Source organism: Mixophyes fleayi, chromosome 5, assembly GCF_038048845.1.
Source record: "Mixophyes fleayi isolate aMixFle1 chromosome 5, aMixFle1.hap1, whole genome shotgun sequence".
NCBI lineage: Eukaryota > Metazoa > Chordata > Amphibia > Anura > Limnodynastidae > Mixophyes > Mixophyes fleayi.
In genome coordinates, this window is record NC_134406.1 from 97,448,005 (window position 1) to 97,466,679 (window position 18,675).

General features: G+C 38.0%; 1 protein-coding gene across 1 annotated transcript in view; it reads right to left on the reverse strand.

The window, feature by feature from the left end:
- The window catches only part of NPSR1 (neuropeptide S receptor 1), a 322,819-nt gene that overhangs the window by 234,616 nt on the left and 69,528 nt on the right, over positions 1–18,675 (reverse strand). The window contains exon 2 of the mRNA XM_075211286.1: positions 12,774–12,915. Within this exon, the coding sequence (XP_075067387.1) occupies positions 12,774–12,915 (142 nt within the window). The remainder of the gene's footprint in view (positions 1–12,773; positions 12,916–18,675) is intronic.

Below are 18,675 nucleotides of genomic sequence, written 5' to 3' on the forward strand. Positions count from 1 at the left end.
GATTGTCTTCATCCCACTTGGCACCAACCAGACTGTTTCTCTGGTTACATTTATATGCCCTGTTCTGAAATGATGTGTCCCAGAAAGCTCACTCTGGGCTGGTTTAAAGAACACTTGATGTTCTTCAAGCATGCGGGAAAAAGTTGGTGAATCATTGAGGTAGATAAGAACTAAAGTTTCCAGTAGGACATTAGTCCTCAGTAGAGCATTACCCCATATCTTTAGTGGCTAACCTTTGTGTTGAAGGTCATCTTTTACTTGTCACTCTTCCAGATATGATATAGGTTGGAGGCCCCTAACAAGTCCAGTTTGGTGATGAACATTACCTCACAGATCCTTTCAATTAGGTCAGAGATCAGTGGGAGGCAGAAGTGATTTTTGAACATAACTCCATTGATCTATTGATAGTCAATATAGGATCTTAGGAAACTATATTTCTTCGCCATGAATAAAAACCATGCAGCCATTCCTGCATCAGGTGATCATGGCAATTGTCTCAAACTCAAACAGCAGATATTTCCAACCTTTTTGTGACAAGGTGCCAAGCAGCAGATCAGTTGTGTAGTCCCATTCTCTGAGTGTTGAGAGTGCCACTGTCTATTTTTTTTATATCAAGGGCCCTGCTAAAACGTTCTGGACTGGACATATTCTCCTCTAGCACATATTGTTGCCACTTTTGGTTTTTGTAGGCAAGTGATTTACCATGACTTGCCCCACTGTATCTTTTACCCCCCCAATCAATCATTGGGTTGTGCTTGTAGAACCAAGAGTAACCCAAGATGTTTGGGCTCTTCTAGGTGTGGATGTTGCAAATATAATAGTGTACTGCATATATAGCTTTCCCATCTAGTGAGTGTGACCCTTTGACTTTTTAACAGTAAATACAGTTCAAAAATAGTTAGCAATTTCTTTACTTTCTTCAACCCATCCACTCTCCAATTTGTAACCTTATTATTCCTCCATAATGTATCTAAAGAAGGTTCTGGCACTCCATTTTACTGACTGCAAATTAATGTTTCTTCTGTTTGTATTTTAGCACATTTTATGTGTATTCAGTCTCTTTTAGACTAGCTTAATATACTTTTATATCCTCTTACGATTGGGTCTAAATTTCATAAATGCAATTTTCTTATAACTTAATATAACTGCCATTTCTTTGGATTTAATCACACATATTTTAGTTGATATCACAGTTTTTGCATTCCATCTATCAATTCCAACCCTGGCAAATGTCCCATAAAGTATTCCTCATTTAACTAAAATTAGTTTTAATGTAATCTAAAACATTTGTACTGGGTGACATTCTGCTTTATCGCTACCTGTAAAATAAAACAATATTTTTTAAGCAAATTATAGAATTGTTTTTTTGCAATATACCAAAATTATACAAGTTAAATATATTGAAAGGTCATATACACACATATAAGAATTCCCAACATTGTTCCTAAGTGAAAAAGCTAATTATTCATGTAATTGATTTAAAACTACATGACATTTTGTGGTGTCCACTTCATTACACCATTATCTCTTATTTTTAGAAAGTTGGTAAAATGCACTAAAATTATTGGACGATAAGAAAGTGCTTCTAACCTATAATAAAAATATCTTCTGGAAATGTCATACATCAGGTAAAATATAAATACAACATGAAGTGTATGTCTGGTAACAGATGTTAGACAACTTATTCTTCCCTTAGACTACATATCAATTATGTTGTATCACCATCATCGTCTATTTATTTAGGTAGCACCACTAATTCTGCAGCGCTGTAAAGAAAACTTATTCACATCAGTCCCTGCCCCATTGGAGCTTACAATCTAAATCTCTTAACATACACACATACACACAGATCTGAATGTTATATGGTTATATGGTTATTGCCATGTTATTACTTACCCACAAGTAGGAGCAAATCTGTGTTCCCTATTTTTTCAGGAATTAATAATGCAAATTGTATTGCCTACAGCCACAAGAAAGGAAACCTGCAATGATGCATGGCCAAACCAGATATGGATTTTCCTCCAATTGGATTAGATTAAAGTAAATCAAATAACTAATGTGCAGAATATTATATATATATATATATTTTGCACCTCATTTATTTGATTTATTTTAAACTACTTCACTTAAAGGAAAGGCAGCTGGTAATGGTAATTATTATTATTATTATCGTAGATTTGTAAGACGCCACAGTGCTCTTCAGCAACGGACAGTAGGGAAGACAGTATATACATAAAACAATGACATACAAGGTAGACAAAATAAACGCAGACATGAATACAAAGCTTCCTATATAAGTGGGAGAGGGCACGGCTGAAACAAGAGCAAATGGGGCTCAGAATGGAGATTGGAACAGTTGTGAGGCACATTAGTGTGAAGAGTGTTATTGGGGATAAGTTCACCTTTAGAAAAGAGATGGGTTTTCAAAGAGTGTCTAAAGATTTGAAGGCTGTAGAAAATTCTCCTTGAGTGTGGTAGGGAATTCCATAAGTGGGAAGCAACACAGGAGAAGCCATTTAGGTGGGAGTGAGAGGTGGTTACCAGAGACGAAACAAGGCGAAGGTCAGAGGTAGATCTAGGAGGGTGGGAGGGAGAGTATTTTGATATGAGATTTGAGATGTATGCTATGGTAGTGTTGTTGAGGGCTTTGCAGGTATGGGTGAGTAATTTTAATTTGATTCTGGAGGACACAGGAAGCCAGTGTAGGGATTTGCAAAGTGGGGCAGCAGGAACGGTGAGAGAGGAAGATCAGTCTTGCAGCAGCATTTAGGATGGTTTTAAGTGTGGATATGGGTGTCAGGAATGCCAGATAGCATGCATGAGGTTGCAATAGTCAAGATGGTAGATGAGAGAATGAATAAGAATTTTAAAATTTCTCTTAATTAGTTATATTAAGGGGACATCTGGAGCAGATATATGGAGGTATAACACTATGAAAGGAAATTACGTTTGCCTATGCAAAATATATAGGCATTAGATTGAAAAAAATATAAATCCAAATTTGCTGCATGGGAATTTTTATCAGAACACTTATTGTATCTATTAATCTATATTGTATCTGTTAATGAATAATCCTTTAAATTATAGATAATTAGAATAGGTAAAAATATGTGTAACACCCCATTGTGACATACAGTTGGAATAAGAGGGGCATCCTTAAGGGAAGGAAGGTACAAAGTTCAAGTGTGAGTGGAGTGTCGAGAGGAACGAGGTTCCATTTCAAGAGTAGAGAAATAGAGTAAAAAAGTGTGATGGCAAGGCATGTACTGAATTTAGTAAGATGGGAGCTTACAGAGCAGCTAACCTTGACAATTGAGAGAATCATAATCAATCAGAAAAACAGAGGGTGGAAGAACCAAGGCAACCCAATAGATGGTATTCCCCAGTATAGTAAAGATAGTTTGCTAAGAGGAGATTTGCAAACTTGAGTTATACGTTATCTCACAAACTATAGAACAGGAAAAGAGAAGTGCTAGTGGATATACCATATACAAGAAACATTAATATCTTATGATAATCCTGAGTAAGCATGGGATGATGCAGAAATAATGTTGCATCATCAAGTGATTTGAAATTTATGCGCCTGATTTAAGTACGGATTTACGTCCGATTGTGTAGAGTGTATTGCGTGATTTCACGCTGCGCAGTCACAGAAACAAAACTTACATATGTGAATGCAATTGCACAAAATTCAGATCCACACGCATATGACCCTTACTATCCCTTACAGCTTGAAAGGTAAAACAGAGGATGGAAGGGACGGACTACCGGAGGTCATGTAAACTAAGGGTATGTAATCACGGCCACATCAAATACTGTATTTATCCTAAGTATACTTGTTTTCAGCCATATCATTTACACCTGCTACAGGCCAGGTATACATGCCAGATCATAGTGATGACAGACAAGGCATAGCCTTTGATAAAAAAAAAATACACACATGTGTCTCTGCAGCTGTAACGGAAACACTGTATGTATTCAGCAATTATTTCGTTTCAAAAAGCATTGTATACACATTAAATACTTAATTATTTTTTTAGTTATTTAATTTCAAATGACTTACGAAACAAACAAAAATATGATTATATTTGAAAAACCTTTTTATTATTTATTATAGTGTTGGCAATTGTTATTTTAATTTATGATCAAATTAAAGTTATGTACTTTTCGGTGTGAAATGATTGAACATACACATGTGCATATACTTCATTCTGACATGTGTGTCTATATACTGAAAGTACTGTTTATGCAGAACGTATTTACACCCATATTCAAATTTTAACATGTCTTAAGAAATGCTTTGATTTGAATATGGGTGGAACTTTGCAAAAATTGTATGCTCTTTTTAAACAAGTAAATTATGGTCAATTTGCGTTCGATCTTGAATCAGACACTATGCACAGATATTGTAATGTGATTCATGTAAAGATGAGAGACTATATAAGTTTCCATTTAAATAAATGCATAGTAATATATTCACCACAGAATATGACCTGCTACCAATTATTTCCAGCACCTGTGTTTTTGCACTTCTTCACCTGCCTCATCCATACTGCTTGTTTCATCTTTACTACATCTGCATGTGCAGGGACTCTTGTTTGACTATTCTAACTCATATAGCCCTAAGAAGAGATGCTTGAAAATTTGAATTTATTCAAAGGTTCCGAAAATGTTTTTAAATTCTGATTTTAAATTCAGTCGGAAATTTGTGACACCTGCTCCCATTCACCTCTAACACTTGACGTTCATTCTTTGCGGTCAAAGTTTGCCATCCATTTTCAAAGTTCACGTTTGAGGCTCATGTTCATTTTGTGTTTTTAAATGTTATTTTAGAAACTATTTCAAAAACATTTTTAAATAAAAAAGTGTTTTACCTTTTTTTATTGCAAACTGAGAACACTACTGGGAACGAAGTTCAAAGTTCGACGATCACGCTTGTGGTTCGCCATTTGAGGTTTTACAAAAATAATTTAAAACGTATCAGTGTAAGTTCAAACGACTTTCTCAATTTGTTTAATCAATTAAAAATCTGGCAAACTATTGAATTTTTTTTACTGCTTTGTTGAACTGGTTCAGAAATGGATCTATGGAGGTTTCCAGCATCTCTAGTCATGAGAGTGAAAAGCCTGGGGTAATTTTAAGTGCAATTTTACATAGGAACCATGAAAGACACAGTACCACACCCCACACGGGCAAGAGCTACATATTAAACATAACTCAGTTAAAAATGAAAATTTTTTAAATTTAGAGAAAACGTCTTCTGTCCTCCATTATTACCTATAGGACAACATTTGGATAAGCTAAGGAATAACTAAATTGATATTGTTGTTGTGGCCAAAATGACACCAATACGGGCAAAGGGAGTCAGCAGAAAATATAACCTCTGTAGAAAATAAAAATGGATTGGAATAACACCCTAAAAACTTCTGCATCCACATTTTAAGTTTATGATCATCTCAAAAACATTCAAAGTTAAAGCAATGACTAGTGATAATAGAGATGATTTGTAGAAGTATAAAATGTTGGCCTAAGATTTGTCTGCTTACTAAAAAATCCTCTGGTCCACATGTGATAAAAAAAGAAAGCCTGGATGACTAAATATACTCTGACAATGCCACTAAAGACCTATTTGTCGAAATAGTGATACAAGTTGCTATTTATTTGTTATTTTTAGGTTGATTTTCAAATCAATAAATCTATTAAATCTCTCAAAAGGCAATTAAACCTATAAAACACCAGTTTCCAAAAGAAAAATAATTGGCAGATATCACAGAAACACTGAAATCACCAATAGGTATAGAAAGTTCAAATTGAAGTTTACTGAAAATTAGTATAAATTCTATATAATGTACTAAAAATATATAGTTTGCAACAACAACGTTCATCAGCAAGTCCATGAAAATTGTCTTTTCCACAATAGTCCCTTTTCTTTTCAGGGATACAGCCTGCTCAGGAACTACCTATTGTTTCACCAAGTAAAAAGATCTAAAAAGATAAAAGAAGAAGTGGGTACATACTGGTGATGTACTTTCTAAATAATTTTTAGTTCATTTAAGATGGTATGTGCATGTAGCAGAGATAAATGGGAATAGGTCTTGTAAATAAAGCAACCCTCTCCCTCTTATTTCTTGATTAAATTAATTCACATTTATCTCTGTTATGTGCATATATTGTCTTTAATGAACTAAATATTATTTAGAATGTGCATTACCATTGAGCTCCCCTTTCTCCTTTTATCTTTCTTATATCACTCTATATTTTTAGTTTTGATACTTTTTGTAAACATGAAGACAGAGCATTTCAACATGATTCTGTCCTTTTTTCCTACACCATGTTCTGGACCTAAAGTTAGCTAAACATGTAACAATATTGGCAGCTACATTGGGCACTTGTCCCCATATTGCGGTATATTGTCTCAAAACATGCCTGATAGTAATCTGATGAAAATAGATTGGTTTATTATGTAGCTTGTTTGTAAATGTGCTTGGAAAATGACTGCTGACTGCCCATATTCCAACTGCACTAATGTGTTCCTTGGATGAATTGTTTCCAGGGAAGAGGGAATTATTGAAATCTGAGACCATGTTATGAATCCCTATATTGAGATTGTAATTTTGCAAATCATTTGAATCTACTTCACAATATAATTTCTATTGTTCAAAATGTTGAATTTATTTATTTTTTTCTCAATGAATAAGGTCATAAAGTGCAATTACACTTTATTTTGATCATGTCATGTTGGCAAGGTAGTATACCATTTATCAATCTGAATTACTTACAATTTAGATGTACTTTTTCAGCATTAACATGAATTTAAATACACATAATGACAACTATGCATGCCTAGGTGTAACACATCATTTTTTGCTATCTTTGTGTTATATACTTTTTAAAATGATTGCAAGATTTATTTAAGAATCATCCATTCTTCAATTGTCACAGAATATTTTGGCAATAATGATACCAGTATGGGAGAAGTTCTTCCACATTGCAGGACGAGTCTTATTATAGAAAAAGAAAATGCAAATAAATGCACAAAGTATATTAATACAAACTCCATGCTATTGGAAATTGCTATACAAAAAAAACACAAACAGAAATCCTATAATAATGAGTATTGTACTTCTCATGTTGTATGCCTACTCACTCAATTAGTAGTCAAGTGCCCCCATATACTTTTTATATATTTCTGGTTGCAGACAGGCTTTTGTGTTTCTGCTTCTATCTCTTGACCCACCACTGGCACACTTGACTCTATGTGTATGGTACTCATAAGCATAAACTCCTTATTTTATCTTGGGAATTAAGAGCAAGCACTTCCTAGCTGCAGAAAAAATAACCTAAAGTCTAATTTATGAGAAAATATAGGTAAAAAGGGAATACACTGAAATAATTGAATCTTCTTTTAGCTACTTAGAAGGAATCAATTTAAACCAGAAAATATGCTTCATAGTTTATTCTGTGAATAGAAACATTTGCTGTATTACCAAATATGTGTATTTTATTTAATTTGCATTCCCTTTGATTATTCGGCAATCAGATCAATGTATGGAACATGTCCCCACCTTGACTATATTGGTGGCTATATTGGAGACAGTGGCATTAAAGAGCATCCTTCACGTGTGGATCTAGACATTCTGAATTATTTAGAAAATATTATCTTTTATATTCTATATGGACCTGTTGGAAGCTCCTCTCCTCAAACCGAGTCAAACTAAAATGTTTTGTTGAAACATGAGAGAGCCTAATAGACCCATTACAGACTAATGCAAGAGACTTCAGAATCTTTCTGTATATATATATATATATATATATATATATATATATATATATATATATATGCGATACCCACTGATCCACTTATAAATTCCTCATTAATAAGAGGCAGGTTCTATTCTCCAAGCGCCTCTGGTAAGGGGGAGGGGGGTAGGGGACACACAACTTTTTTAACAATGCCATTAGTGTTTCTTTTGGCTTATCTTTAGTCCAAAAGGTGAAGTTAATTTATTGCATTCTCTTGACACAGAGGACATGTATCTATTTTCTTATGTGGCATAATCTATTTTAGTTGAAGTCCTATGGATGAACAATTTGTATAAACCCCTGATTTTGTTCGATATGGAAAACTATGTGGCAATTATTTGTTGACTTGATTCAATAAATAAAAATATGCTATTAAAAAATGTATTTTGTTCAAAGTTTGGTGTACATTTTTGACTATAATAAAATAGTTCACTTGTTTTAACTTTAACTTAATCTTTTTAGATATATTTGCAAATTTTTTTTCCTTGAAATACCATTGACTTGGACAGAACGGTAGAACACCATGGAAACTGTGGCAGAGATGATCTGGGACTTACTAGAATTTTTTACAGGAAACCCTAGTGAACACTAGTGAAATGATTATGAGGAGTTTAATGACTGAGGAAAACATACTTAGGGTCTATGATGTCTGAGGATTTGTCTAATGTGACCTCTATATGTGGAGACTAACATTAGTGATGGCAGGAGTTTTCCACCCGGCAAGATTGGGGATTGTTTGATTGATTGTTTGATGAGGGAGTTAATGTTTATTATAATGAGGTGATTTTAATGTATGGTTAACTATAAGGATTTGGGAATTACTTATGATGAAGAACAATTATTATTATTATTCTTTATTTATATGGCGCCACAAGGTGTCCGCAGCGCCGTACAATATACAGTACAGACAGAATACAAGGGTATGACAGTACAGAGTAGAATAAGTATCACCAAGACTTCAATATCTCCAAGCAAAGCAAATAGAGTGGTGTAGGAGAAGAAGAAATGGTATTGAGACAGAAGGGAAGAGGGCCCTGCTCAAAGGAGCTTACATACTAAGGGGAGGGGAGACGGACAGCAGGCACAAGGGGAGTCAGAGGGGTTCAAGTACAAGAGTAGACGGGAAAGTGGGAGGAGATGAGAACGATAAGATTAAGTGGAAGGTTGGAAGGCCTTAAGGAACAGGTGGGTTTTGAGAGCCCGCTTGAAGGAGCCAAGATTAGGGGACAGTCGGATGGAGGAAGGGAGGTTGTTCCAGTGAAGGGGGGCAGCACGGGAGAAGTCTCGGACTCTGGCATGGGATGAGGTGATCAGTACAGAGGAAAGGCGACGGTCATTGGCCGAACGCAGAGGAGTGCGGATGGAGAGGAGATTGGAGATATAAGGGGCAGTGGAGTGGGAGAGGGCCTTGTAGATGACAGTGAGGAGTTTAAAGAGGATTGTGAAGGGGAAAGGGAGCCAGTGGAGGGCAAGGAGGAGAGGGGAGGCCGAGGAAGAGCGGCGTGAGAGAAAAATAAGTCGTTAAGTACAGAGCATAGGGGGGTGAGATGGGAGTGGGGGAGGCCGATGAGGAGAAGGTTGCAGTAATCGAGATGGGAAATAATGAGAACATGGACGATGGTTTTGGCAGCGAGAGACCTGGGAGAGGCTGGGAGAGGAAGGGCCGAATGCGGGCAATGTTCCGTAGTTGGAAGTGACAGGAGTGGGCAAGAGATTGAATGTGGGGGGCAAAGGAGAGGGAGGAGTCCAGGGTGACACCCAGGCAGCGGAGTTGGGGGACAGCTGAGATGGTAGTGTTGTTAACGGTGATGGAAAGTTCACGGTGGGTAGAAGATTTAGAAGGAGGGAAAACAATGAGTTCAGTTTTCGCAATGTTGATTTTGAGAAAACGTGACATCCAGGAGGAGATAGCGGAGAGGCAGTCAGAAACACGAGAGAGGAGGGTGGGGGAAAGGTCAGGAGAGGAGATGTAGAGTTGAATGTCATCAGCATACATGTGATACTGGAGACCAAAGGAGGAGATGAGATCACCCAGGGATGTGGTGTAGATTGAGAAAAGAAGAGGGCTGAGAACAGAGCCCTGAGGAACTCCAACGAGGAGGGGGGAAGGGGGAGAGCATGAATCCGGAGTGGAGACAGAGAAGGAGCGGTTGGCAAGGTATGAGGTGAACCAAGTGAGGACAGTGCTGGAGAGGCCGAGAGAGAGAAGGGTCTGCAGAAGGAGGGGGTGGTCCACGGTGTCAAAAGCCGCAGAGAGGTCAAAGAGAATGAGCAGGGAGAAGTCGCCCCTGGATTTGGCCGAGAGGAGGTCATTAGTAACTTTGGCCAGGGCGGTTTCAGTCGAGTGGATGGGGCGGAAGCCAGATTGTAGGGGGTCAAGTAGGAACTTAGCAGAGAGGTGACTGGAGAGGCGGCTGCAGACAATCCTCTCAAGTAGTTTGGAGGCAAAGGGGAGAAGTGAAATGGGGCGGTAGTTAGCTAGAGAGGTGGGGTCAAGGTTAGGTTTCTTAAGAATGGGGAGATAAGGGCATGTTTGAAGGAAGAGGGGACGATGCCAGTAGAGAGAGACAGATTGAAGATGTGTGCAAGGTGGGCGCAGGCAGAGGGGTAAAGGGAGCGAAGGAGGTGAGAGGGGATGGGATCCAGCTGGCAGGTGGAGGGAAGAGAAGAGAGAATGAGGGAGTGGACTTTGTCACCCGATGTGGGGCAAAAGGAGCACCAGGGTTGGTTATTAGAGGAGGAAGGTAGGATGACAGTGGTTGAAGTATGCGATGAGGGGGAGATGTCCAATCTGATAGCCTCAATTTTAGAGGAGAAGAAGGAGGCGAAATCAGTGGCAGAGAGGGAGAGAGGGATGGGGGGGAGGGAAGGAGAGGAGGGAGTTAAAAGTGGCAAAGAGGCGGCGGGGATTGAAGGACTGACAAAAGATGAGAGACAATGCACAAGGTTGATGAAGAGAGAGCATCGGTGAAGAAAGAGAGGGATGCATTGCTTTTTAACATTGAGAGAGAGAGAAATGTGGGAGAAGGGGAGTGAGTGGGAAAGAAACAGTGAGATGAGATTGAGGAGGAGGTTGGCAGAAATATGAAGAGGACTGAAGTGCGGTATAATATGGGTTGAAGAATCAAATGCACCAGTCTGTAAGCCTGACCCCCTCCCTTCCTTAGTTGGAGCCTGGGGGCAACAGCAGTATGCATAATGTTTAACTTGTGGTATATTATATGTTGTCATTGTTAATATAAACTAAGCATATTTCATTTAATGAATATTATTATTTTATTTTGGTCAATTATATGAGCAAAAATGTAGTTCACCAGTGATGAGTCGCTTTTTTCAATTAAACCGCTGTTTTCAAATGTCTGCTTCCTAGCAGTGGGAGATTTGAAAAAAGAGGTTTAGGTGGAAGACTGGTGAGCTGCATAATTAATTACCCTTCTTTTTTGTAAATCAGAGAAAATAATTTAAAACAGTACTACATTAAAATGCTTCAATCCAAGATTAAAAGGTTAGATTTAATGCTTTTGTTTTGATAATGCAATCTTACTAGTGAACAAGTATATTAATGTATTAAATTGCACTCAGTCCTACAACTTTCAGTAATAATAAATCAACAAATTGTGTAAAACACTTTCTAGCATTGATAAACATATCTATTAAAAATACAGCCCAGGATGAAATTAGTACCACACAGTTATTTTAATTACCCAATACCTATAATCGTGTTGTGTTAACCATTTAAAATGTTAATCTAGCCTTCACATTTTTTTCTATAGATAGTCAAATGTTATATAATTTTCTGCAGTGCATAGGCAAAAGTTACATATTTGTCACCCAAAAACCTCATTGGGGTTTCATAAAAATTTAAGCATATACTACTTTTAAAAGTTACCTGTATGAGCACCATGTGATGATTGTTTCCCCCTCTCAACTATGGTATAATACATATGTATTTTATACATTTAGGACAAAATGCTGTACACAAATATCGGGACTTTTTGTTTAGCTATACACAAAAGTATATATAAAGTTGTAGGTAAAATACAAACACATTTTTCTGCTTTCACTAGTACACATGTTTAAAGTTTATCAAAGCCAGGACATTATACCTTTTTGAACAAATATAGATGTCATAAAGACACATTTATCATTTTGTGAATAAACTTTAAATAACACACACTACGTAGTAAAGTTTTAACATTTTTAACAAATATAAATTTGACATTGTTTAGTTCTAACAATAATAATCAGGGCTATCCAACTAGAGGCTAAGGATAAAAATAGGACAAGGATATGACCCACCAAGACATATGCAGGTCTCACCTTCCCCATACATACTGTTATTGCTACATCATCAGGTCTGTGTGCATAGTTATGGCATAAATCTGACCATGTTCATATAAATACTGTACCCTGACGTCACTGATATAAATAAAAATATATCACATAGAAAAGTATACAACTGTGCCTATAAATGGGGGTGTCCATAACTGTACCCAAAAAACAAATTAACTTTTTTCTGGTTTTTGATTCTTCAAAACATGTCAACATTTCTAAACAACCTGGAGTAGTTTATGGATAGCTTTATGGATAGCTAAAATATTGATGCTCTTTACACTGAAACCAAGACTAGGTTATTGGTAAGTTTAGTATTATAATTAGGGTTTTTAATTAACATAGATGTTAAGCTCATTATGCCTTGTTTGAACTAAGAGAAATGCCTCCTTTAAATATGGGTCTCTTCTAAGAACAGTGGGTTTAAGTAGATTCAGTTTTAATCTTAAATCCTACACTTTTAAAAATGAATCCAGACATCATGAAATTATGTTGTAGTTCTGCCAGTCTGCACTTTTCCCATAGAAATATATTGTCCGGTGCAAAACTCCAGCCATCACTAATATTAGTCTCAACATATAGGGGTCACATTAGGCAAATCCTCCGACATTGCATACTGTAAATTGTTTCATTTCTACCTGTAATCGCCAGCTGCGTAACAAAGAAAGTCATGCGAGATTTTCTCTTCCGAATCCTCTCCTTCCATGTTAGGTATAAAACAATTGAATTTCCAACTATGATGACGACAAACAAAATCCAAAGTGTGATCAGCTGTTCAGTCTAAAAAAAAAAGTATATATTTAATGTATTAAAAATTTGAACGCAAAAAAAGTAATACAATGAATAAGATTTTTGACATATAACCAAATTGTTACAACTTGTGTATTTCATGAAAAAATTATAATATTTTTATACAAATTAAATCCTATAATACATAAAAGAGGGTAAAAAACTTGTTATATAACATTGCAAGTAGCAAATACACCACATTAGTAACAAACAGTATATAACATAAGCAGCAAAACACAAATAACCTTAATGCATATAAATAGCATATCTTCTGGAGGTGCAAAACTCTCTATTGTGGTGAAGTGCATACACTTACGTTCACTGGCGTATAGTCCATTTCTGGCCATGAGTGATTTACAGCGAAATAGAGCACATATCACCATTTACGTTTCTTAATCAATATTAATGAGTCTCATCCATGGGAGACCATGACACTTCTCTACCAACTCTATTTCTATGAATCTTGCACAAAAAAATAGCTGAGCAGACCAACAATATTTTGCTAATTAATCTGATTTGGCAATCCAGGATCTATTCTCTCTGCTATGACTACTAATCAAATGATCAATATTCCATTCGGGTTCTCTAGGAACTGATTACAGGTGATGCTGTTCCTTCTATAGACACTTCCTCAGTGCATGTAGATAACAGTTTTATTAAGTTGCTAGGGCAATCCTCCTTAGAGGAAGCAACTCAGCTATGCACTACTGCCTCCCTAAACCCAGGTATTCTAATATAATGTAAGAGTTGTACTATAATGCAAGAGTCCAATGATTGGAATAATGCTAGTGATAATTCTAATATTAATTTACAAACCCCTTTAGAGGTAAATATAGCTTGGTATTACAAGGTCTAACAACCTCTACAATCATATCATATCATTCAGCCCTTCATTTGGTAATTCCCAGTATAAACAGAAAGAAGGTTATACTATACTTCAATAAATTTTTATTGAGTTTTTCAAAATTAAATGGGGTACAGAAAAAAGAAAGGGGGACAAGTACAATTGAAGGAATAAACAAAAGGGAAGAAAGGGGGTGAGGGGGGAACCCCCATGCTGTGGGGGGGAGAAGTCACCATAGACAATTTAGACCCATACTCAGCAGGCTGAGACTATGAGCACTGGTGATTTGATCGATTTTCCTTTTTTTGGTGGTGGTGCTGTTTTTTTATATGTAATTATTTATTTAATATCTGTAAAGGTTTGTGCTGCTGATCATCAGCAGCAGCACAGATAATTGTACCAGTCTTCCAGCAGCTGCAAGAGATATGGCTCCTGACAGGCTTAGATGCGTCTGTGTGCAGGTCTGACTGATGTGACTGGTGAGTCACATTTATGAGAAAATATCCTTGTTGTACTTATCCTTCTGCACATTGACACATATGCGTATGTATTGAAATGCGTATTTTGTGCGAAACAGACGTAGGCCCAACTCAGAATCTGGCCCTTTGTGCTTAACATGTTTCATATGCTTCATGCAACAGAGGTTTAGAGTACAGATTTGCCAACATATGGAAAAGAATGAAGGTTGTATATTTAAAGAGTATTATTGGCTCTACCTTTCTGAGTGTTCGCTGACTGTGTATCTTGTGGCTTCCTGTGTGTATGGACAGAGACATATGAGGGTCTTAGAGACAGAGCACTGGATTACACTCACATGTCTCAATTAGTGTAAGTGAAACAATCTTAGTTTAAATTAATTTAAATAATCCTACATCTAATCGAGAATACCATTTTCAACTTGATCTGGATTCACTTGGTGGTGCTTTAACGTCATACTTGCCAATATCTGAAAAGTGAATTCCAGGAGATCCCGGGCAGGGGGTGTTCCTGGAGGGCTGGAGGGGGCGTAGCGTGGTCAATTGCTCCATTTTGGCCCCACCCCCGCGACAAAAACATAATTTTGTTGCGTGGGGTGGGGCCAAAATTACGCGATTCACCGCAAATCGCGTCATTTTGACAAGGAAGCTGCCATATGCGGGATACTTGCCTGCTCTCCCGGGAGCCGGTGAGACCTACCTGGATTTCGGGAGTCTCCCGGACATTCCGGGAGATTTGGCAAGTATGTTTAACGTGCAGTAGGAGGTTGCTGCTTTCCCTTTTGTTAATATAATTTATATGAATTGTCCCACGCCTCCAATTTGTGTATTCTGAAAAATATGCCTTGGTTTGTTTTTTTACACAGTGCACTTTAGAGATCAGTAAGAAAGAAAAAAACAAATACTCTCTATAATAAGGGTGCTTTTGGTATGCTCAAAGATTGCTTACATGTTGACCTTGGAATCTGTTTTAATATAATAGCCCCTTGTGAAGCTCTTAAAAAATATTGCATTAAAATCAATGTAATATATGTAACCATAGCTAAATGCATGTGTAGGAGGGAATAGCATCCAAGCACACAAAAGAACTTTCCATATGCAGTACATTAAACGCCCAAGACATTTCAAAATAAAGTTAGTACTTTTAATAAAGTAAAATTGTTAGTCGACTGACACCCACTGGCAGAATTAACGAATGACCTACTTCATAAAACAGTAATAGGTAATTGTAAAAAGCAAAAACATTAGGTTAAGTTATTTTCTCAGGACATTTACACAATACATCAAACCTTGGAACCAAAAGCTAAAGCAGTGTTTGGTAATTGCATGTATACCATTAGTAAGTTCATACCAACAGGAATTCATCACCATCACCAATTAATTATATAGTGCCACCAATAACACAGTGCTGTACAGAGAATATTTCTCTTGCACATCAGTCCCTGCCCCACTGGAGCTTACAGTCTAAATTCCCTAACAGTCACACCCTAAGGAGAATTTTGTCAGCAGCCAATGTAACCTACCAGTCTGTTGTTTTGAGTGTGGAAAGAAACTGAAGCACCCAGAAGAGACCCACGCAAATACGGGGAGAACATACAAACTCCACACAGGTAAGGCCCTGGTTGGGAATGAAGCTCATGAACCCAGCCCTGTGAGGCAGACGTGCTAACCACTGAGCCACCATGCTGCCCATAAATTAATAAGGACAGTGCTTTTTTTGTAAGAAAAAAGGTGCCGGAACTCACATCAGGTAGTCAATCACTGTACACACACTAACACACATCAGTTGTGTACCGAAATATAACGGTCATCGCCCACAGTAAGCACTCAGCGCGCGACCACACGACCAATGACAAGCTGAGCAGCGCCGCAAGCCAAGCCGTGCCATCACAACCAGCGAGGACGATGTATGCATGGATTGGACTCAACATACAAGCAGCCTGCATGCACCATTTTAATGATTTTGCCGCCAACCTGTGCCGCTCGACAGGGAGATTCAAGCCCACGTGGACCAAACATCAAATGTTCAAAAGTAACTTTTAAAACTTGAAAAATCCATTGAAAAAAGGTTCCGGAACTTAGTTCCGGTGAGTTCTTTGACAAAAAAAGCACTGAATGATTTTGGAAAACTTTCAGCAAGGGAGGAGCAGTAATCCCTAATCCACAGTCAAGTTAGGTCGTCCATGCCTATGTGGCGGTTTCCCTTTATCTACTAAGATCATCAATTAGATGTGTTAGTAGCAGTGGCGGATCCAGTGGGGGACGATCGGGGCGATCGCCCCCCCTACCAGGGGCTTGCTGCCGACAGCTGCACACTGTGCAGGTCCGTTCAGCAGTGACAGTATGCTGCCCGGCTGCTCTGATTGTGTTTTAAACACAATCAGAGCAGCGGGACAGCACACTTTCACTGCTGAACGGACCTGCACATACTGTGCAGCCACCGGCAGCCTTAGAACACAGAAAGGGGCGTGGCCTAAATAGCCCCCCCTAAAATCGCCCCGGGTAAGGCAAATGTCTGGGTCCGCCCCTGGTTAGTAGCAGGGTACTGGAGACCTTACTGCTAATGTAATCATTTATATTACCTGTGTAAAATGATGCTGAGTTTTTCTATGGTTATCTGCTTAGAATGGACCTTTGTGTGGGATGTACAGTATCTGATTTGTGCTGCAGCCAGAATTTCTGTTACTCCTTTAAGTTGCTTGTGACAACCAAGATGATGGGTTCAACATCCAGGAATATCTGGATCTTATGTTAAGGTTTCCAGGTTTTGGCAGCTATAAGAATCTTATCCTTAGTTAGGACCAACAAAATGGAGTTGATTTAGGGCTAGATGAAAATTTTGCTTTGGTGTAGAATTTGCAAGGAGTGCAAATATTTTTGCATATAAATACTGCATGTTGCAAATACATAGTGGCCAGCTCTATTTTTACACTGAAAATTTGGGGGTGATTGAATTAGAGGCAAATATTCTGTTTTTGTCATCATGTGTTATTTTACTGTGTTACTGTGTACGTATTTTTGCATCTTGCAATTTCATTTATATATTTTATTTGTTCTTGCAAGCATACTAAAGGAAAAGCATTAACTTTGCAACAAGATCTTCTAACAATAGAAAGTATAAATAAGTGCAAAAAAGCACTTCAGTTGTAAAACTTGTGGTCATTGCATGAGTGCTTAATTCACTTCCTTTTGTTTGCACCTCCTTAGGAGGTAAAACATTTAAAATTATAATTTTTTTTCTCTGTAAAAGTCAGAATACAATACAGAACATAAAAGAAATGTGGTGTGAGGCCAAAATAAAGTACATGAAGAAAGCAGTTTATCTCATGTCAATTCCCCTTTAAGTATAAGAATACAGAGTGAGCCAGGCAAGTCAGAGTAGTGCATTAATGAAACAAGCGTGTTTTTGCAAAGATACAGATAGTTGTATGTATTTAAATTATCATTAGATAATTATCATAGATTAATGTATAATATATAAATCTTTTGTAATTTGTCATTTAGTAATAGTTAGCTGTATGGTTTACTTGTGCAGCTTTCATATTGTTTGGCATGCAATTCTAAATTGTGTAGCTGCGCAATACAGTAGTCAAATGTTGGGTAGCTATATAAACCGTAAAGTCAGTAGAATATGTTGTAGTTTGAACTGGTAAACCAGATAAACTCCAAAAACTAGCTGCACTTCTACTATCCTTTTGAAAATTAATCTAATTCACCTCCTCACTCTTACTTGAATCACACCATCTAAAACAGCTCTGGGTGGGCCTGTGGACCGCAAGCAGCTCAGCAAACCTTCACTCATTACCCTCAGCCTGCTGCTCCTCAGCAGACTTATTCTCTGCTTTGTTATAATGTAGAGATTAATAATGAATGGAAGCAGGCCCGGTGCTCCCATTAGGCAAGGTTAGGCAGTTGCCTAGGGTGCCGGGTTCTGCTGGGCGCCACAGAATAAAAAGCATTTATTAGTTTAGTTTAAAACTGTGCGGCGACCGCTGAGCATACCTTAACTGGCCGCTGCACAGCTTGAGATAGATCCACGGGGAGGGGGAGGGGCTATGGATCACCACCGCCGCCCTCCCCTCCAACAGCTGATGAGTCACTCTGTTTCCTCCGCTCCTCTCACTGACTGTCGGGCGTGACATCATCATCACGGCCCAACAGTGTCAGTGAGGGACGGGACCCGGCAGAGAGTACCAGCTTTATGGAGCCAAGGTAAGGAAAGACGGGGGGGAAGTTTTTTTACATTGTGCCGGGGGGGAGGAGTTTTTTACATTGTGGCGGGGGGGGGTGTTTACATTGTGCCGAGGGGTGGCGGAATTTTTTACATTGTACCGGTGGGGGGGATTGGGGGGCGGATTTTGACATTCCCGAGGACCCTAGCACCGGTCCTGAATGGAAGGCAACTAACTTCTATGCCACATAACCTACTCT